General features: G+C 46.6%; 5 protein-coding genes and 1 non-coding gene across 6 annotated transcripts; 3 read left to right on the top strand and 3 right to left on the bottom strand.

Moving 5' to 3' along the window:
* Positions 1-2,403: 2,403 nt before the first annotated feature.
* On the top strand, positions 2,404-4,219 carry Aspvir_004459 (GMC family oxidoreductase; the record flags this gene model as incomplete). Its single annotated transcript, XM_043267685.1, has 3 exons — positions 2,404-2,443; positions 2,495-3,208; positions 3,270-4,219. 3 exons carry the CDS (start codon positions 2,404-2,406, stop codon positions 4,217-4,219), a joined length of 1,704 nt encoding a protein of 567 aa, XP_043123620.1.
* A 193-nt stretch (positions 4,220-4,412) lies between these two features.
* Positions 4,413-6,649, bottom strand: Aspvir_004458 (Hsp70 family protein; the record flags this gene model as incomplete). Its single annotated transcript, XM_043267684.1, has 9 exons — positions 4,413-4,624; positions 4,678-4,813; positions 4,876-5,029; positions 5,081-5,344; positions 5,401-5,656; positions 5,712-5,781; positions 5,835-5,879; positions 5,933-6,537; positions 6,595-6,649. The coding sequence occupies 9 exons, from the start codon at positions 6,647-6,649 to the stop codon at positions 4,413-4,415; spliced, it is 1,797 nt and encodes a 598-aa protein (XP_043123619.1).
* An 850-nt stretch (positions 6,650-7,499) lies between these two features.
* Aspvir_004457 (uncharacterized protein) lies at positions 7,500-9,090 on the top strand (the record flags this gene model as incomplete). Its single annotated transcript, XM_043267683.1, has 4 exons — positions 7,500-7,514; positions 7,638-7,754; positions 7,829-8,456; positions 8,507-9,090. The coding sequence occupies 4 exons, from the start codon at positions 7,500-7,502 to the stop codon at positions 9,088-9,090; spliced, it is 1,344 nt and encodes a 447-aa protein (XP_043123618.1).
* Positions 9,091-11,027: 1,937 nt separating this feature from the next.
* Positions 11,028-11,498, bottom strand: Aspvir_004456 (GFA family protein; the record flags this gene model as incomplete). Its single annotated transcript, XM_043267682.1, has 2 exons — positions 11,028-11,314; positions 11,477-11,498. 2 exons carry the CDS (start codon positions 11,496-11,498, stop codon positions 11,028-11,030), a joined length of 309 nt encoding a protein of 102 aa, XP_043123617.1.
* Positions 11,499-12,235: 737 nt separating this feature from the next.
* Positions 12,236-12,355, top strand: Aspvir_r0006. Its single transcript, XR_006253197.1, has one exon. It is a non-coding gene; the product is annotated as a 5S ribosomal RNA (ribosomal RNA).
* Positions 12,356-13,578: 1,223 nt separating this feature from the next.
* On the bottom strand, positions 13,579-13,925 carry Aspvir_004455 (uncharacterized protein; the record flags this gene model as incomplete). The annotated part of the gene is made up of 2 exons (XM_043267681.1): positions 13,579-13,845; positions 13,917-13,925. The coding sequence occupies 2 exons, from the start codon at positions 13,923-13,925 to the stop codon at positions 13,579-13,581; spliced, it is 276 nt and encodes a 91-aa protein (XP_043123616.1).
* Between the last annotated feature and the right edge of the window lie 4,874 nt (positions 13,926-18,799).

Here is an 18,799-nt window from a genome sequence, read left to right as displayed (position 1 = left end):
AATCACCCTATCGAATCGTCATATAGTGCCATATCAAATCGCCATATAGCAGGGATATCGAATCACCATATAGTATATTGAATCGCTATATCAAGTCGTCGTTACTATATGATGATTCAATCTGCCTACTTTTGATATAGTTAACCGCTTGCCTCTTTCGGCATATCGCTTCTACCTTCCCGATTCCGACTAGATAGATTACATTCCTTAATCCTTATATGGCCGAAATCGGTCGATTACCCCTATCTGGATGCCCGCATCCGACGGTATAAAGTCTAGTTAGTCAGACGATACGGAGGCGTGCACCAAAAGTGTTGACTGCTGCTAGTAAGATTGGCTGTATCCTGCTGACGCAGCCCCCTAGTAATTTATATGGTAACAGGTCTAGGAGGAAAAATATTTGAATGAATCTGTCCATAATAGTGATATGAAGCTATTCAAATGTCTTCCCAGTCTAGATCTTTATGATTAGGCAGCTGTCCCTTAATCTATCTTCCTGACTAGTTATGCTTAGGCCTATCTTACCCCTCTTAGTATTCATTCCCTCCTTGTAGCTTGATAACCTCCTGGATATGGTGAATAAGGCATTAAATCCATTATTAAATCTTCTCCTGCGGAAGCTCATTCCATGCCTTTATCTAAATAGCTTTACCAGTCTTCTTATCTCAAGGTGCTCTATATTTAGTTATAAGTCTCTTTAGAAATAGCCAGCATGGCTTAATAGCATTTAAATCAGGCGAATTCCCTGGCCAATTTAGAAGCTATTAAACCATATAGATATTATATACACGCTGTTAACTATGGTGGATATGGGCCAGGGCCTTATCTTTAAGGATGACAGTATTAGGTTAATCTTTCTAGCATTCTTTTGTGAAAGGAATAAGCTTTGGAATCAGAACTTCCTAGTAAGGAGAAGTTCTAGATTAGTATGCAAATTACTAAGATTAGAAGAACCTCTACTTACCTTTTAATATCTCTACTAATCTATTCCACCTTTTGCTGCCTTCTAAATATATTTACTATTCTTCTCATTCCACTTCTAAGTAGGCTTACGCCCCCCAATTCCGCGGAGATAAAGGTGATTTATAGTAGTATTTATCTCCCATTCAGTATGGTAGATAGGCTTAAGTTCCTGATTTAAGGCTTTAATTTCTATCTCAGCCTGCTTCTTCTGTTATGAAGTCTCTGGCTCCCAGATATAGATAGGGCCTTTTTTATCATAAGAGAAACACGCCTAAACCATAAAATTAGATGCACCTTTCCAACGCCTCTGTACACATGTTAAATTATATTGATCTTCAACTGTTCACCATACACGTATGGATCCGCGCCGGTGGCCTAGAACTACCACAGTTTTATCTGTCCAGATGACATTCTTCCAATCATTAAGGGTCCAGTGTTAGTGATCTAGGCAGAATTTAAGTTGTTTAGCCTTAGCAGCTTCAGTCAGTCTAGGCTTCTAGGAAGGCTTCATAATGATAAATCTATTTTGCTTAAGAATCTATAAAATAGAGGAGTGTGATATACCAGCCTCATAAGCTAGAATTTCAGATGATTTCTCCCTTCTATTGCAGTCCTTGGATACAGATTTAATAATGGCTTTCTCCTTCTCAGGTGTTATCTCCTTAGGCCAGCTAGATTGTTTAGCATCCTCAGCATATTCCATTTGAACGCGTTCAGATCTTCCAGGGCTAAATCCACAGTCTTTTGCACATTGTATCATCTTCTGGATAGATTGAGGAGGAACCTCTAGATTAGTAGCAATATCCTGGATATTAATACCCCAGGCTACTAGCCCGAGAATCTGTATGCGCAATTCAATTAGATGGTAACCATTTTTAGGCATGGTAAGCAATAGATTTAATAAAAATAATAAGTTTAGATAGTATCAAAGAGTTGAATACTAGAATGTAAACAAAGATTTTCCCTTCTAGATATATTACCATATAAATTACTAGGGGGCTGCGTCAGCAGGATACAGCCAAGCTTACTAGTGGCAGTCAACACTTTTGGTGCACACCTCCGTACCTTCCGACCTTTCTCATTAGTAGGCAAATTACTAGTGATTCTCTGACAAATGCTGATCCTCGGCCCCACTTGGCGGGGCTGGACGCCGATCTATGGACCATGGGCCAATCGCCTGTTGAGCTGTCGGCCCGCCGAGCTTAATCAGGAAGGTAATGTTAATTAGGTACCTTAGTCTCTCGCCGACGCGGCTGGTGTTTTGAGGCCGACAAGGCTGCAAAAGTGGGATTGAGGGATTGAGGAAGTGTGAACCTAGAACTCTAGGCTTTGATTCTGGTTCAGGGGACCTGGTGTGTTGGGTATAAAGTCAGTCCCACCGTCTGCTTTTCTTTCATCGGCATACAGATCTCTAAATCTTGACGCAGAATATCATCCAATATGGCATCAGAGCAGACGTACGATTTCATTGTCGTTGGAGGTCAGTACACATCGCTGCAAGAGTCACCAACATAGCTCATTGTATGATCAGGCGGCCCGGCTGGATGCACCCTCGCCGCACTCCTCGCCAAGTCTGCCAAACGCCCCAGCGTTCTTCTCCTTGAAGCCGGCGGCCAAAACGACGACAAGTCGCTCCGCGTCGACGGTAAGCGATGGACAACCTTCATGGAAGAGCAAATGAACTGGGGCTACAAAACAGCCCCACAAGAACATTGCAACGGCCGCCAACTTGACTATTCGCGAGGCAAAGGACTAGGTGGGGGTTCTGCTATCAATTTTGGAGTGTACACCGTCGGGGCTAAGGATGACTATGATGAGTGGGCATCTGTGGTCGGCGATGAAACCTTCTCGTGGAAGAACATGCAAACACGGTTCAAGAATCTCGAGACATTCGCTGGGTCTATTGAACTTCCACAGAACCAGAAGTACGGTGGACATCAGGCTGGAGATCATGGCGACAAGGGTGGTTTGCGGACTGGGTATGCCAAAGAGTGGGAGGATGATCTCTCGTTGGTGCTGGATGCCTTTGAACAGGCTGGGCTCAAACGAAACGTGGACCATAATTCCGGCAATCCCTTAGGAATGGGTCTGTGTATCAACTCGTCTCATAAGGGGATACGGACGACTGCGGTGGATTTGTTGTCCGATGCTCCTGACAACCTCTTTACCGTCACAGACAGTCCGGTGCAGCGCGTCATTCTAGAGGGCAAGACGGCTATTGGTGTCGAGACCGAGAGAAAGAGGTGTAAGTCTCTGTCCAGTCCACTTACTACCTTCTATCTTCTACAGTCCTAACGTCTGAATAGATCTTGCTGCCAAAGAAATTATCCTCTCAGCTGGTTCCCTCGACAGCCCCAAGATCCTAATGCACGCCGGCATCGGCCCAGCCAACGACCTGGCAAAATTCAACATCCCGGTCATTCAAAACCTTCCAGCAGTCGGCCAAGGACTGCGCGACCACTTCTTCGTGCCGATAATCCTTGCCCGAAACCCAGAAACAAACGACCGCAACACCTTCCTCCAAGACCAAACCGCCATGACCGCGGCGATGAAACAATGGGAAAAAGACGGAACAGGTCCATGGGCCCGATACGCCTGCCAACTCGGCATCGGCTGGTTCAAATCAGAGCAGGTAACCTCGTCCGCCGAATTCAAGTCCCTCCCACCATCTGTACAGGACTTCCTCAACCGGGAGACAATCCCGCACTACGAGATTTTCACCCATTTCCCAGCACACTTTTTCTTCCCACAACTCTTCCAGGATTACAGCTATATTGCCATGGCAGTCTTCCTGATGAACGAACAATCAGTCGGCGAAGTCCGACTACAATCATCTAATCCAAACGACCCACTCCTCTTCGACCCCAAATTCCTCTCCCACCCTTTCGACAGACGGGCCTGTATCGAGATCTTCCGTCATCTCTGGGAAGTAACGACACACGAAGCCTTTGCCAAGGACACCATATCGACGATCATGGGACCGGCGTCCGAATCGGACGAGGACATCCTGCAATTCTGGAAGGATAATATGTCGTCCAGTTGGCATATGACTGGCACCGTGAAGATGGGTAAGAACGGTGACGACGATGCGGCGGTTGACAATCATTTCCGCGTGTTTGGAATCGAGAATCTTCGTGTGGCGGATATGAGCGTTGTGCCTGTTTTGCCGAATGCTCATACCCAGGCTACTGCTTATGTGACAGGGGCGACAGCTGCGGATGTTTTGATTCGGGAGTATAGGTTGGATGAGAAATGATCCATGCAGATTTGATGAAAAGAGAGTTGGTTAATGGAGGAGAAGAGGGGGAACTATCAAAGTAAATCTTCCATGTTGCGATGAACATTATCCTTTACATTGACAATTTCGGAAATATGTTACATTTGAGAGTGAATATCAACAAGTGGCATCGCTAAACCATGGATGGACCCAGCACCGTTGACAGAGACCCCTACCACTGCTCTCGGGCAAAGTGGACGGTAGTTTCCCCAACTGTTCGACCCTGACAGACGGCCTTGCAATTGAGGTCACCCTGGGCGCCAAAGGTGACCTCAATGGAATATCCCAAGAGATACTCCACTTGTGCGCCCGTCCGAGACTGCGGGAACTGAGCAAGGTCGACACTTGCAAAGTCACACATGATCTGTGCGATGAGGTAAACACCTAGATTGCATCAATAATAACCCCAACGGATTCACTTAGGAACAATAACCCACCTGGGTGGTCAACTCGTTGTGGGGCGTTCGCATCATTACAGCCGTAGAGGTTACTGATCTTCATCAGAGAATCCCCTGAGCGATGGGTGACAACCAAGTCTTGCGTCGCCGTGTGATTCCGGGCATATCTCTCCCCCTTGGCAATGTCAGAAACAGTTGGCCTCATGTAGCGTCTCGCGGACAGATTCCGGAACTCACCTTGGCAAGGACCCAGGAGACAAATCCAGGGACCGTTCCGGTACCCTTGACCAGAAGAGGACACTCGAGGCCGTAATGACTTCGGCATTTTCTCGTGGTGGGCTGAGGCCCTCCAAGTCCCCGAATCACTGCGCCGCGCATGACCATTGCTTGCCTGCCATGCAGTTAGCGTCCTTCCAAGCGGGAGATCATTGCTGATACATACGGGTCTGCTGGGGTGAGTATGGCCAGCTTGCCATCGACGGCAAAGGTTCCTGAAATCCTTTCCCGTAGGTATGGTGACTGGCTAAAGCCGCCGACTAACACAATTTTCTGGACTTCAATCAGCTCTGCGGCCCTTGGTTTCAATAACAGGGACTGTACATTGATGATGAAGCGGCCAACCTCTTGGTTGGCGCTTTCAATCTGGCGGTGTATTAGCTGCGTAATCGGGCGGATCACCGGATCGAATATTCCACGAAGGTCATTGCTGTCACAATCAGTCAGCCCCTCTCCAGGTATGTCGTCAACTCTGGAATTGCATACCCGGAAAGCAAAACTTGTTGATATTTTGCGTCAAAGAAAGAGGGGTTGGGGTTGTTGAGGGCCAAGGCCAGGGGAAGTCGATGGACCCTGTCCACAGCTGAACAGCAGAATGTCTCCTTAATGGCCTGAAATATGTTCATGAACTTACTGTCTGGGCCCTTGAGTGTAAAAGGCAAGTCCTTAAACGCCGCCCCAAACCTCTCGGACATGAGAAGATAGAAATTGCGGTCGATGGCTGTGGCGCCGCACATACCACCTGCTCACTTTCAGCGCCGTCATCCACCCAGTAGGCCTAAGGGAAGGGGACTTACCAACGGCCGAGGTTAGTTCATCAAACGCCAACATGGGAGAGACCTCCGATATTAGATAACTTGTCACGTCCTAGGTCCTGTCAGCCGCGCCCAGGTAGTTCCAACATTGAGCGTTTGACTCACCACGGTGCCGCCCCCACAGTCGCATATCAATATCCCATCACCTGGCTAAATGGTCAGGTTAGCCAGGGTACTTTTGCGTTCAAGATTGGACCGCGCACCTTGATCTGCATTCCGGGTCCATATAGTGGCATTGTCTTGAAAGTGGCAAGTGCGGCGGCTTCGGGCTCGCAAAGCATGTAGATGGTATCACCCGGCCTGTCATTACTTGGTCCAAAGCCTGCACGAATAGCAGCCTCCTTGTATTCGAACTGAATCTGATCCGACCAGACTGCTGGCGTCGTAAACCAGAATTCCATATGGACATCACGAAGACGAAGAGGACTAAGCTTGACAAGCTTTTTCTCCAGCTCTCGGCAGGTGTGCACATAGACCTCCCGCAGAAAGTCTGTGACAACCTGGATGGCGACCTTTCCTTGAGGTAGTTTCATGATTCCCATTGCGGTTGCCGCCTCCAAAGCCTTGTCATTGAACTGGGCCATATCCACACCTGTATCCAAGAGCAACTTGGTCCAGGAAGAGGCGGATGTCCCGTGTTGAATTTGGAATCCCCAACTGGTTTTCTCAATCGCGCAATTGCCTTGAGGATACGCTATCCTGGATGGGGCTTTGATGGCGTGAGTGAGTTGCCCAGAGGGAGTGGGCCAGTAGCGGACAAGGTCAATAATCGACAGAGAAGTTTCCCCTAGTATCGCATAGCTGACGCCTATTTTGCCGTGATTAGATCAGATCAACCATATTTTTTGAGTTGGGAATGGTGTACCTGTGAAGGTGGTGCCGTAGTCTACACCGACAACAAGTTTGCCTTTTGGATTCATCGTAAATAGGTGTGCAAATAGACTGTGACAAGCTGGATGGCAATCTTTCTGATGTTGATATGGAATTCTGGTCTACAACGCCGTCCAGGAGATAACAATTGAAGTTATTATAATGATCAGACAGAAGAAAATTGCTCCATGTAATCATACTATGTCAAGCTGGCGAAGAGAGTCCGGACCTGGCAACACATGATGTCTGAGACAGAATGTCGAACAGATTTCGTATTGAAGTCAACACAGACTCATAGTCAAGCTTGATCCTTCCAGTAAAACTCAATCATCTCTTTGTGCGTTGAAACTTGTGAGACAGACCGAGACGGCCTGTTTTTTTTTTCTCCATTGATGGGCATGCTGTTCAGCAAGGTCTCAAATCACTGCCAAGAAAAAGTTCAACAAGGTCTTGAGGTTGTGTTAGATACCCCGAGACCTTTCCGAACTGCAACCCATCCATTGACAAAGAAAGTGGGTCATGATTGAAGGCAAAGCGAGAAAACCACGGGTGGATGGGCTTTGCTCTGTATGTTGGGAGAAAGGGTCAGGAAGATGGTTTCGCAGTGACAAAGAACTTCTTCAGCCGTTCCAAGCCACCCAGTCAAATGTCTCAAGACATCCGGAAGCGAACTTTTCAGACAAAGAATCTGCTCTTCTCTGCTCTCACTTTCCCTGTTTCTTTGACATTTGATCAGCCATCCTGTCTATTCTCATCTTTCATTCTTTACTTTCGCTAATTCCATACACTACTTTTGTAGGTTAACAATTGTTATAAATCTACAACTCTTGCCTCCCCTGACTGTCTCAGCAAGATTTCACTCCTATGGCAAAAAGAAGGAGCAAGCGGATTGCACGGAAGATGGCTACTGTTCAGGTAAGAATGCTTCCTGTGCCTGCATTTCGGTTAGCCTTGACCAGACAATCTCGAGTTGCTGCACATCTACGTCTATCTTCTTCGTCTTCAGTGTGGAGGCTTACACTTGCTGCTTAATCACAGGAAGGCAGTGCAGGAGACTCATCAGTTCAGCCAGAAGGCTCTTTGATCGCAGAGGCGACGGGGAAAGTACCTGCAACGCTGTCGGCCGCTGATGGTGCAGACGAGGCAGCTGTCCACGTATGTCAGATTACCGCACTTGTTATTCTAATCGTCTCATCTGGCTCTCTGCTAACGACCCTGGCTTAAATCAGAAGGCATATCCATCCCCTCCACTGAAGAGAAAAGACATTTCCCCGTGTGATGATCACCTCGCCTCCCCCGGAGAGGATGCACATTCAGGGAGCGAATCCGAAGACCACCAACGACCGCCCGTTTACGACCTGGCCCAGCAGATAAAGGATTTACAAACTGAAAACAAGCGGCTCCAAGAGGAGTATTCCAAAATATCTCTGTCCATGCGAAAAGAAGGAGCCCGGACAGGTTGGTACGACGTCACTGATCAGGAGGTCCAAATATTTTGTAACCGCCTTCACTCCAAGCTTTATAATTGGAGTGTTGATTATGCCATCGAGGATGTCAACATTGTCGAACCAAAGCTGTCAGCCAGTGAAAAGCAGAACATCATCACCTCGCTGGACGGATATTGCAAGCAGGAAAACTGGGAGTCTTTGATGAAACAGTTTCCAGCCAGGATTCAAGAGGGCATCCTTCAGGTCTTTGCTCACACACTCTGGACCAAGCATCTCTTTGAAGATGTCTTCATGAAGCCCTTCCTCTACTTTGACTTTTATGAGCAGGAAGAAATGACCAGCACCGCGGGCGAACCAGACACCTCGCTTCCGACAAAATTACAGAACATGTATCAAATGTTCCGAACAGGTACGATCTCCCACATTCTGCAGGGGCAAGGCAGACTGACCATACTGTAGTTGATGAAGCCCAAGCCCAAGCATGGCGAAGTGACACGGTTCGTCTTGCGAACTCGATCGTTCCGTTAAACGAAATTGATGCGAATGCGCCCCTTTCGATGGCCGCAGCGACCGAATTGTTGGGCATGTCTCCAAAGACTCCAATTGTGGGCCCGGAAGCATATCTCCTTGGAGAGAGGAGCAAACAAGCCAGAAGATCCGCGGTTGAACGACTGGTTTCCAGTATTCTTGACGGTCCCATGCGGCTCATGTTGCGTGAACTCTCCAGCCCGGAAGAGGCTGATCGACGAAACCAGGTCATTATTGACATCTATCGCAGTACAGCTGAACTGGCAGCCGAATGCTGGGCTGACAGGTCACTGTGGGAGATCCGCGGTCTCGACAAGCTGGGCACCTTCCATTGGCATACCGAGACGCTGACTCCGCATAACTTCCATATCCCGGAGGATAGACTGAATGGTAAAGCGGTTCTGGTCGTAATCCAACCGCCTCTATACCGCTGGGGGGATGAGGCCCTTCAATACCATCTTGATTTGATGGTGGCACAGGGGACGGTAATAGTGGAAGATCCCGCCCCAACTTAACGAAGGCAGCTAACCATGTTGGCCTGTTGTTGCCTTATATTCGTGTTTTGCCTTTCTGTTGCTCTTTCATGGTTCGGGTTCAAGGGTATGGAATGTTTTGCCAGGCATGATACTTCTGCTGTTGAATGTTTTCTGCCCTTGTTTAAATTTCTTCTAATAAGTCAACATATTAGGTGCCCAGGCTGGATTGCTGCTCGTAGCTTGTATTATTATAGGTCAAATCTTTTCATAGCAAACTAGCACTGCACCTTCCACGGAAGCTCGACATCACTGCATCGGTCGAACTACATCAAAGAAGCCTTCTCAGTTGTCCCGACCCCAACACCTAATAAACATCAGTACAACCCACAAAGTACTATGACGGTGGCGGTGATGTACTGCTCTGGTACAGCATAGCAGCCAGAAGCACCCCGATGAATGGATGCCTATGCCAAGTCAGAAGTACTCAGCGATAAGGACAGAAAGCCGCCATACTAGCGATAGATCCATCCCCTCGCAACCTCAATCTCCCACTCCGGCCTCTTTTCCGGTATATAAACCGAGACCATATACTTCAACTTGGAGGTCATCACCAACGCATCCCCATAGTACACATGCGCTCTCGACTTCCAGATGTCCTGACCCCGCACGCTCCGAACAATCTCTTCCCGCCCACCGTCCCCGCCAGCCGCATTACAGAAGTGGACGTCGAACGTATCCTTGAGCATGTCCCACTGCGGAACGATGGTGGCTACTGGAAGAGCGGCAGGCCTGTTGCCTCTTGAATGCGCCTCCGCTGACTAACGGAGGCCAAGTCGTCGTTTACGGTGAAGAGAGCTGCGGCGGGGAGCCATCGCTTGGGACTGTGGAGATGGTGAAGTCGCCTGCGGACCAGCTATTGCTGTGCTGTTTTACCCGGATGGTTGTTGGGCTGGAGGACGTATTCTGTTCGCAGGGCGATGGGTTGTTTGAGATGGCTTAAGGAGGTCATGGCGAGTGAAATTGGAGTCAGAGTGACTGCAACACAGATGGAAAGGGACAAGTGGTATAAATGTATCTACAGCTGAGTCTGGTCAGCTTATACTGCGTCAGGTTGTCAGCGCTTGGTGGGGCTATACTACCCAGCCCCGGATGTTTAAAACGATTAAGACCCACAGAGAGTCCTGACTCCTGAGCGGGTTGACCCGTGCTGCCTAGCATGCTCCACTCCGGCGCGTTGGCCCACTTGCTAGATTCTTTCCCGCAAGGGCTTAAGGCTTAAGAGGCTTGGCGATAGAGATCCACTGATCGGCAGTACTAACTCTAGAAACAACATGATCCAAATACAATCTGTTTTCACTGCAATTGTGTGTTGTTAGGATCAGCCAAGCCTTCGCCATCGCCAAGAAGCAATCTCCACACGGCCTCAAGTCTACAAACTACTCAGTACTTGCGAGCGATGCACTGTGAGTGGAATTGCCATGGAGCAGTTCCTTTTCAAGGTATCTATAGGGCTTGCTGTGTGATAAATCTGACTAGAGTCTCCCTATACTAGCCATTGTAAGTAGTTAGTGCTTCATTTACAAACCATTAAGCTGCCAGGAAGGACTATTGTGAGTTAGCCATGGTGTTCTATACTAATCTGCCCTTATGCAGTGACACTCCTTCTAATATGTTTCTTTCTCCATGTGGACACTGACATCTTGGTTGATATACACTCACACTGGTGGCTTTAAAATAGACAAGCGTGGAGGTATGTATCAGTAGCTGTCTCGTTAGTATTATTTCTGGAAAATCTGTCCCAAATCAAAGAGATCTCATAGAGTATAGGGATGCGGATTCTACCCAGGCTATGCATGTCTTCAAGTATATCCCATACTGTTCAAGTCGGAGAAGCAGTCAGATTATTAGCAACTAGCCGTTCAAGCTTTCAATCGAGCTTTCAAACAGGACTAACATAATCATGCACTAGATACAAATCAGGCAAACTCCTGCAACTGCTTCACATCAGCCAGAGCCGGCCACCACGAAGCTCGATGCTTGACAAAGAATTCCGCCTCGGGTTTGGCATCATCAAGAGAGCGAGGATCATCCAGCGTCCCAGCTAGAACAATCACACCGCCCTCAAACTCCTTCCGATCGGCTGTCTTGTAAAGCAGAGAGCCACAGGTCCCACAGAAATGTAGAGTCAAATGCATGCCGCTCTCATGTGTTTCATGGTATTCCTTTGCGGCCCCTTTCACAAGGTGGAAGTGATCCTGTGGGACTAGAACGTTGATGGAGCTGCCGCTGCTGAATTTCCGGCAGGTGAGACAGTGGCAAACGGCCTATAGTCACGTTAATATGGACTTGTGGAGTAGCTGCAGGCTCTAGGTTAAGCTTATCTTAGTGACAGGTTCGCCGCTATATTCGTACTGGAGTGATTTACAGAGACAGGAACCAGATGGCATGATGAAAATGTTTGTGTTGCTTGTTGTAAGTGAAATACACTGTAGAGATGAAATGAGCGTGGTGGTGTGCAAGGCTGATATATAGACTTTTCTTAAAATCCGGACCTGGTCAGAAGACTATGTTTGTTTCGAATGCCATGTATGCAAGAGAGTTTAATACTCGAGCGAGGGTCCGAGTCCTGGATCGAATTGTAGTCCGTAAATATGATTGATCTTCATCTACAGCGGGGCGGAATGCCGAGCCATTGTCGTATGTTTTCCGGCGCCACTTAGTCGTTGATGGAATCGTATGATCACCAACAATTGTGTCAAGGATCGGAACCTAATAGATCAATCCAGATCTACCAAGTAGAGAATGTCAAATGGCTTTCCCTTCTTTACTGTTCAGATGATGATGATCAAGATCCCTAATAACTTTATTTTCTTCACACACTCTCTGACAGATGGCGGACTCGTTTCGGCCACTACATCCACCAGGAAGCACATAACTGTGTCTAAATTTAGTCCATAGATTCGATAGATTGGGACACGCCTTAAACTGAAGAATTCAAACATCTTTTTCTTGCTACTGCAGTCAGTGAGAAGTCTCCAACCACACATTCCATGAAGTCTATATCACTTTCCAGTCTAAGTGCAACTTTACTACTGCCTCTGCCTTTCAATGAGCCCATAGCAGAGCTTGCTCACTCTTATCATGTACTACCTTGTATATAAATTCTAAACAAGCCCTTTCTAGCACATACGACCAGAGGGTATGGAAAACAGGGCTTCCCGTCCGCTCAGCCGTACTTAAGCCACACGCCGGCCGGTTAGTAGTTGGGTGGGTGACCACCAGCGAATCCCGGCTGTCGTATGTTTTTGATGCTTTTTTGGCTTCGTTGTTTGCCTTCGGTCCTGTCTAAGCCTTGCCTGAAGCCCTCTACTAGTCTTCACCTGGCGAGCCGAAGCTGACGTGGTTGTCTAGTGCGCAGCCTCTGTCCTTCAGCCATGCTTGCCATCTCTACCTTTCCTCTTACACCAAATAGAATGATTTAAGCGAATATAACTGTGTGTGTAATAATCATGAACTATACTAATTCATTGATAAGTTACTCGAGATCAGATGACTGCGAAGCGTGGTTGGTCTAAGCTGATACATTGTTTGCCACTGCTTTTCCCAGTCTCGTCCACCATGAGGAACGATGGCCAGTGTTGACAAACTAGTTTGAGTAATTGGTAGAGTCTTCTTTTCGCCAGTAACTTGTAGCCAGACTTCAGAGAAGACCTATTTTTGAATGACGTTGCCAAGAGGTGCGCAGCCCCATCAGCACATTGGTAAGGCTCCATTGAAGCTCTATGTTTAAAGTACTACAATCGTTATAGATGTCCTCTTCTGTCCTCATGGGGTTATATGCACATTGGCGTCATCATTGCTAGATAACAGTCCAAGCTAGAGATCCGAAAACAAGTTTGACTAGAGATAACAATATGACTAGCAGAATCCATTGGCTTAAACGCAGCAAGATCAGCCTTCACAAAAGCACTATCGAAGTTGTGGAAATATATCTATAATCGTTTTCCTCGTCCTTGCATGCCTTATCTATATATATTGTAAAACAACATCATTTGAAGCTACCCGATTTTGCCTGAGAGAATGGACTTGTGGCAACACCTCTCGCCTTGATTACCTCTACGTCGAGGCTCATCTCTTCTAATCCTTTTCCTTTCTGTGGCTCCGGCCCTATTGTCATTAAGTTGTATCCTCGTGGCAGATACCGGTCCCCGCCTGAACCAGGCATCTTGCCTCCGAATATTCTAACCAACAACGCCCCGGGTCCCCATTTTGACCAGAGAGTAGGTCGGATGTACCATGGTTGCAGGCCCTTTCTTTCGAAGTTGTACAGATTCGTTTCCGGGTTTGGCGTATCATGCACGAGTCTGACGGCAAGGAAAGAGGGACGTGGAAAGGCAAGGTATCGAAGGACTAACTTCCGTGAATTTCGGACGAGGCCCAGCACAATAGAGAGGGAAAAGGCTGGGAGATTCGAGACTGGGGCCGTGAGCAACGTACGGTTTTTTGCGGATGGAATGGGCACAGAACCTACCCAAGGCTCGTCCTCATGATATCACTCAAGTCAGCACCCAACATCTGTCGCACCACTGGTTTTATGAAGCTGGGAAGCGCAGAATCCACGTAAACTCGGACGTATTGATCGTTTGTTGCGGTCGGTCTCGCGACTTCTTCCTCATAGTGGATTGTCCACTTGCTCAGTTCTAACGCGAAGTGCAGGCCATCTTTCCACCCTTCTGCTTTTGAGGAAAGCGCATCAAATGGGATTTCCATATCTTCGCCTAGGTTCTTGTGAACCTGTCCATGCTGCTACTAGACCGTTGTAGGTATTCAGCATAATGCGGCATAGATGAACTTACCAGCCTTACATGTACCATGGTTTGTTGCCAAACCCTTAATGGCAGCGGAAGATTCCACATTCTCAGTTTTAGGAAGCCGTTTGGCCACCAACAGCTTGGAACAGCTTTCTAGGTAGTAGCCGCAGCCTGCCAGTCGTGCGCCTTTTTTCTCTTTAACTTATACCTTGTCATCTCAATTGTCGAACCATCTGCTGCATTGACAACTATACATCTGCGCGTAAATCGTAGCAGATGGTCAGCAGGCATACTATCTAACCCGGAGTACTCGCTCCATCTTCGCCTAACCGGTATACCTCGGTTTCGAATCGAACTCCTCCAATCGCACACTACAGATGGTCAACACTACACGATTGGCTCTAGAATCCGGAGCGAGGCCAGGTATGCGGTCGTATGCGGTCATATTTGGCTCATCGCTGCGAAATCTACTAACAAATCCTTCCAGACCTTCCACAATGACATCAACAATGAATTGATCGCCACCTCGCACACCCGTCACGGCATCAACCCTGCAAACCATCAGCCTAATCCTGAAGTCCCTGTTTCCACAAAAGAAGGTCTTGATCAAGCCGTCAATACTGCTCAGCAAGCTTTCTGAAAATGGTCTAAGACCTTATTTAATGAGCGCCGCACTGTCCTCAGTGCCTTTACTAATAAAATTAAAGTAAATAAGGATGCACTGGCTCAGCTTTTAACACAGGAATAAGGAAAGCTGTTTAGTCAGTCCACTGTAGAGGTTGGAATGGCTATCCAGTAGGCTCAAGTCCTACCCATAATTAAGATTCCTAAGACAGTTATTGAAGACACAGAAGAACACCAGATCATTCAGTAGTATACTCCCCTTGGTGTCTGTAGGGCTATTATGCCATGGGATTTCCCTATCTTGCTAGCTATTGACAAGATCATGCCTGCTATATACACAGGTAATACTATAATTATCAAATCCTTACTATTTATGCTATACTGCGCCCTAAAGCTTGCTGAGCTGGCAGCGCAATGCTTTGCACCAGGTGTGATCCAGGCATTAAGTAGGGATGATGAACTAGGCCCTATAATCACAGAGCACCCTGGGATTGATAAGATTAGTTTCACTAGCTTAATCTAGATAGGGAAGCTTGTCATGATGAGTTGCGCGAAGACCCTGAAGCAGGTTATACTGGAGTTAGGCAGGAATGACCCAGCCATCATCTGCAACAACATCAATATTAACACAATCATTCCAAAGGTATACTACTATACTACCTGCACTGGTAGTGCGAGCTTGCTAATATTTAAAGGTTGGGATTCTCTCCTTCCTCAGCTCAAGCCAGATCTGTATGATAATTAAGCAGCTGTATGTCCATGAGAATATCTATGATGAGTTCCAGGAGAAACTTATGGCCTTCATGCAATCCCTCAAGGTTAGCAAGGGCACCCAGCCAGATGTCTTTATCAGCCCAATCCAATCCAGAATAGCATGCAGTATGACAATGCCAAGGATCTCTTCAAAAGCTTGTCCACTCTACGGAGTAAAGGCAGCCCTCGGCGGAACTATTAATGAATCAGCAGGCTACTTCATCCACCCAATCATCATTGACAATCCTCCTGAGTCTGCCCGGGTCGTGTAAGAAGAGGCCTTTACACCGATTTTGCCTATGCTTAAGTGGTTAGATGAGGAAGACGTTATTACACAGGCAAATGCTACTGAGACAGGGCTTGGGTCATCTGTATGGAGTAAGGACATGACGCAAGCTCATCAAATAGCTGATCAGCTTGAGTCAGGCAGCGTGTGGATTAATTCACACTTTGATGTGGCACCCAAGGTGCCTTTTGGAGGGCATAAGGCCAGTGGAATTGGTACGGAATGGGGGTTGAACGGTTTGACGGCATACTGTAACTCACAGAGCTTGTGGGTCAAGCCAGATCAGTCATAATGCTATCATGATCATTCCCAAGATCTTTCATAAGATCTTCAACTGGATACTCGGCTCGTAGGATGTTGTCTTGCTCAGGTCGGCTGTCTGGTCGTCCTTGACATGGATCGCTCCATCCTTGGTGATTCTGTCGGCAGGGAACTGGAACCCGTCGTATGCGTGGGTCAGCTTCTTAATAATTAGGGCTGGATGTATTATGATAGGCATGTCATTATTTCTTTAGCAAAGATCCTAATAATATCATTTCTAGTGGGCAAGTAATGCTTTTGTGGAATGATTACTTCTGGCTCTAAGCTTGACTGCTTTGGGGTTGGTTATGCAGACTAACATTTCTGCAAGCACTTCCCTTGCCACTATTTGCTTAACCAGAAAACACACTTATGATTGCTATCAGGTATTCTGTCCATTGAGTTAGCCGATGATAAGATAGTGTGGTTGAAGGAGTATATCATAATGACGTTAACTCATGATGATGTTTTTCTCTATTTGATCTATTGTACATCCATTATATAAATACCAGAGGTTATTTACTCTATTGCTTTGTATGTTTTGAAGTGATACCATTCATATCAATAGGTGCTAACCAAGGCATCCGTCTCCAAGTGGCAAACCATCTACATGTTTTGACCATTCTGATTGAACTCCATATCTAACAATGTTAAGCAGCCCGAGGACATAGGAATGTCATACATGCCATGGCATATGAATTTGCAGTAAATGGGAACATTGCTAAGACTGAAAAGGGCCATTTCAACATCAAATACACGCGTCGAGGAGCTGATATCAGCCTCTTAGCTTACAACTCATCGGATATAGTCTACATCCCGCTGCCAACCCCCACACGATGCGATGGTAAACCTTTGGCTGTTCAGGGCATTACTATCCAACTAAGCGGTTGCATGGCCACTGCCACATCTTTTGAGATCTTAGGAGTGGGCAACCAGTCTATTTCTTTCGATAGCACGGTGAACCTTGATAATGATGGTGTGGTGCATAATATCCCACTTACTTTACGCTATGCTCGCCACCCTCACTCTGGGGTAGTTGCTTCATTCATGATTTTCTTAAAGAAAGGATTAAGGCGGCAGAATGGCCCCCACGTCACTGTCCATGTGGCGACTATTCAGCTAGGATAGGAATAAAAGCCCATATGCACATTCAAATTGCAGCAGGTGTAGTACTTATATTTGTGGAAACAGCCATTGCATGAAGTAGCAATTAGGTATCATATGAATCGCCACCTATTGCATATCCTGCTGTTAGCCAATTGCAATGCAAGTCACTCAATCTGCGTAGCTAACTATTATCAGCATTCCAATCCCTGTTCTATTAGGTGAGTCCTGCGCTGGCCTCCAGTATACCTGCAGCGAGATCTAGCAATTTGCGAAGCCATAATTAGATACTTCACCCTCTCACATTGATAAAGGACAGCTGCCGAGTGCTGCCATAATAATACCCACACCAGTATATACAGTGCCAATAATGCCAGCTTGTTGTAGGTTGACACAAGCATCCGGATCATTTGTTGCTAACCCTGTAAGCACAGCACCAGTTATGGCAAAAGCCACTGAAAATACTATCATAATGCCTTTCCACCATATCCAGAATATTTTATCTGTGCAGAAGTTGCAGCAGAGCCGTGTAACAATTAGCGGGACAAAGAATATAAGAAAAGGGATCCCTAAAAGAAGCTATCACAAGATCAGTTTCTTGAAGCTGTTTCACTTCCTAGGTGGAATAACAGTGCTCACCACCGGGATTAGAATCATCTCAATATTTTTCTTGCGACATGATGTATGACTCGGATGCTGTTTCACATTGAAAGCAACTGGACCATCTTCTAATTCTGCAGTCGTTGTCGAGCCGTCTACAACAAGATCTACCTGGATAACGTTAGCTGAACCACTGATAAGGCGAAATCATGGCTTACAGAGGTCAAAGGAACCGTTGGCTCATCTGTATATACAGTTGTAAAATCGGTAAGTGTCTGGGTGGAAATGGAGGTCACATAGGTTGTGGGCACACCACATGACGTTTCTGGAGCTGACCATGATGTGTGATGGGTCAGGTGCCCCGATGTGCACATGTGTGGATAATGAAGGTTGTGAGATGTAAATGACCTGCCCATACCCAAGTCATAATCCTACTGATATTAAAGGTCGAAAAGTATAAGCTTATTAAGTTTTCAAGGACAGTCTTTACAGAGGGGAATGTATTAGAGTCCGGATTTCTAGACTTACCTGAGGGTCAACCCTTGTTAGGCTGCGTAATAAAATATGACCTGTGGACACCCTTTGACAAGGCACTTTTTAGAGGACTCCAACATTGGATTATTTTTAATTTCAATGTTGCTCAATAGGCAAGGATGGATGCGTGGATATATGCAAGGTCTCTCTAGTGATGATGTATATTGCTATGCTGCATGCAGCATATTTTAACTTTCCAAAAGCCTATACTCCTATAGATTATTCCCCAGTCACATGTGTACCTTCCTGTTCTGGCCCGGTCTATGTCTATGACACACCACATATAGATGAGGTGTAGGTCCAATTTGGCTGTGATTAAGCTTATTATCTATCACAAGGAGTTTAAAATGAATTGCGTGGATATAATATAAATAACAGGCACCCACATTGGAATACATGTGGAGAGCTTGAGGCTTCCCTGCCCAGAGTGCGCGGTACCCTACTGCACACTACAGGCCCATTATAGTGTAGACCATAGATGTGAATAGAGTGAGTGGTATAGGTTAGCACTCAAGTCAGTAGGCAACCAATAACAATAGAATTGTTACCGCCCAAAGTAATTCTAGTCCAAGGCTAAAATAAGCATACATTTCTAAGGTAGTTTAGATATACTCACGGGTGAGATTAGTAGTTGGAGCCTAGAAGCCATCTTTAACTATGTTAGGTCTATTTAGTCATTGCAAGACTTGATTTACTCAACTAAATAAGGTAGATCCTGCCAGAGCTGCTGTGAGTA

The sequence above is a fragment of the Aspergillus viridinutans genome, assembly GCF_018404265.1.
Source record: "Aspergillus viridinutans IFM 47045 DNA, scaffold_2, whole genome shotgun sequence".
Taxonomy (NCBI): domain Eukaryota; kingdom Fungi; phylum Ascomycota; class Eurotiomycetes; order Eurotiales; family Aspergillaceae; genus Aspergillus; species Aspergillus viridinutans.
This window is presented reverse-complemented; position numbering and strand designations above follow the sequence as displayed.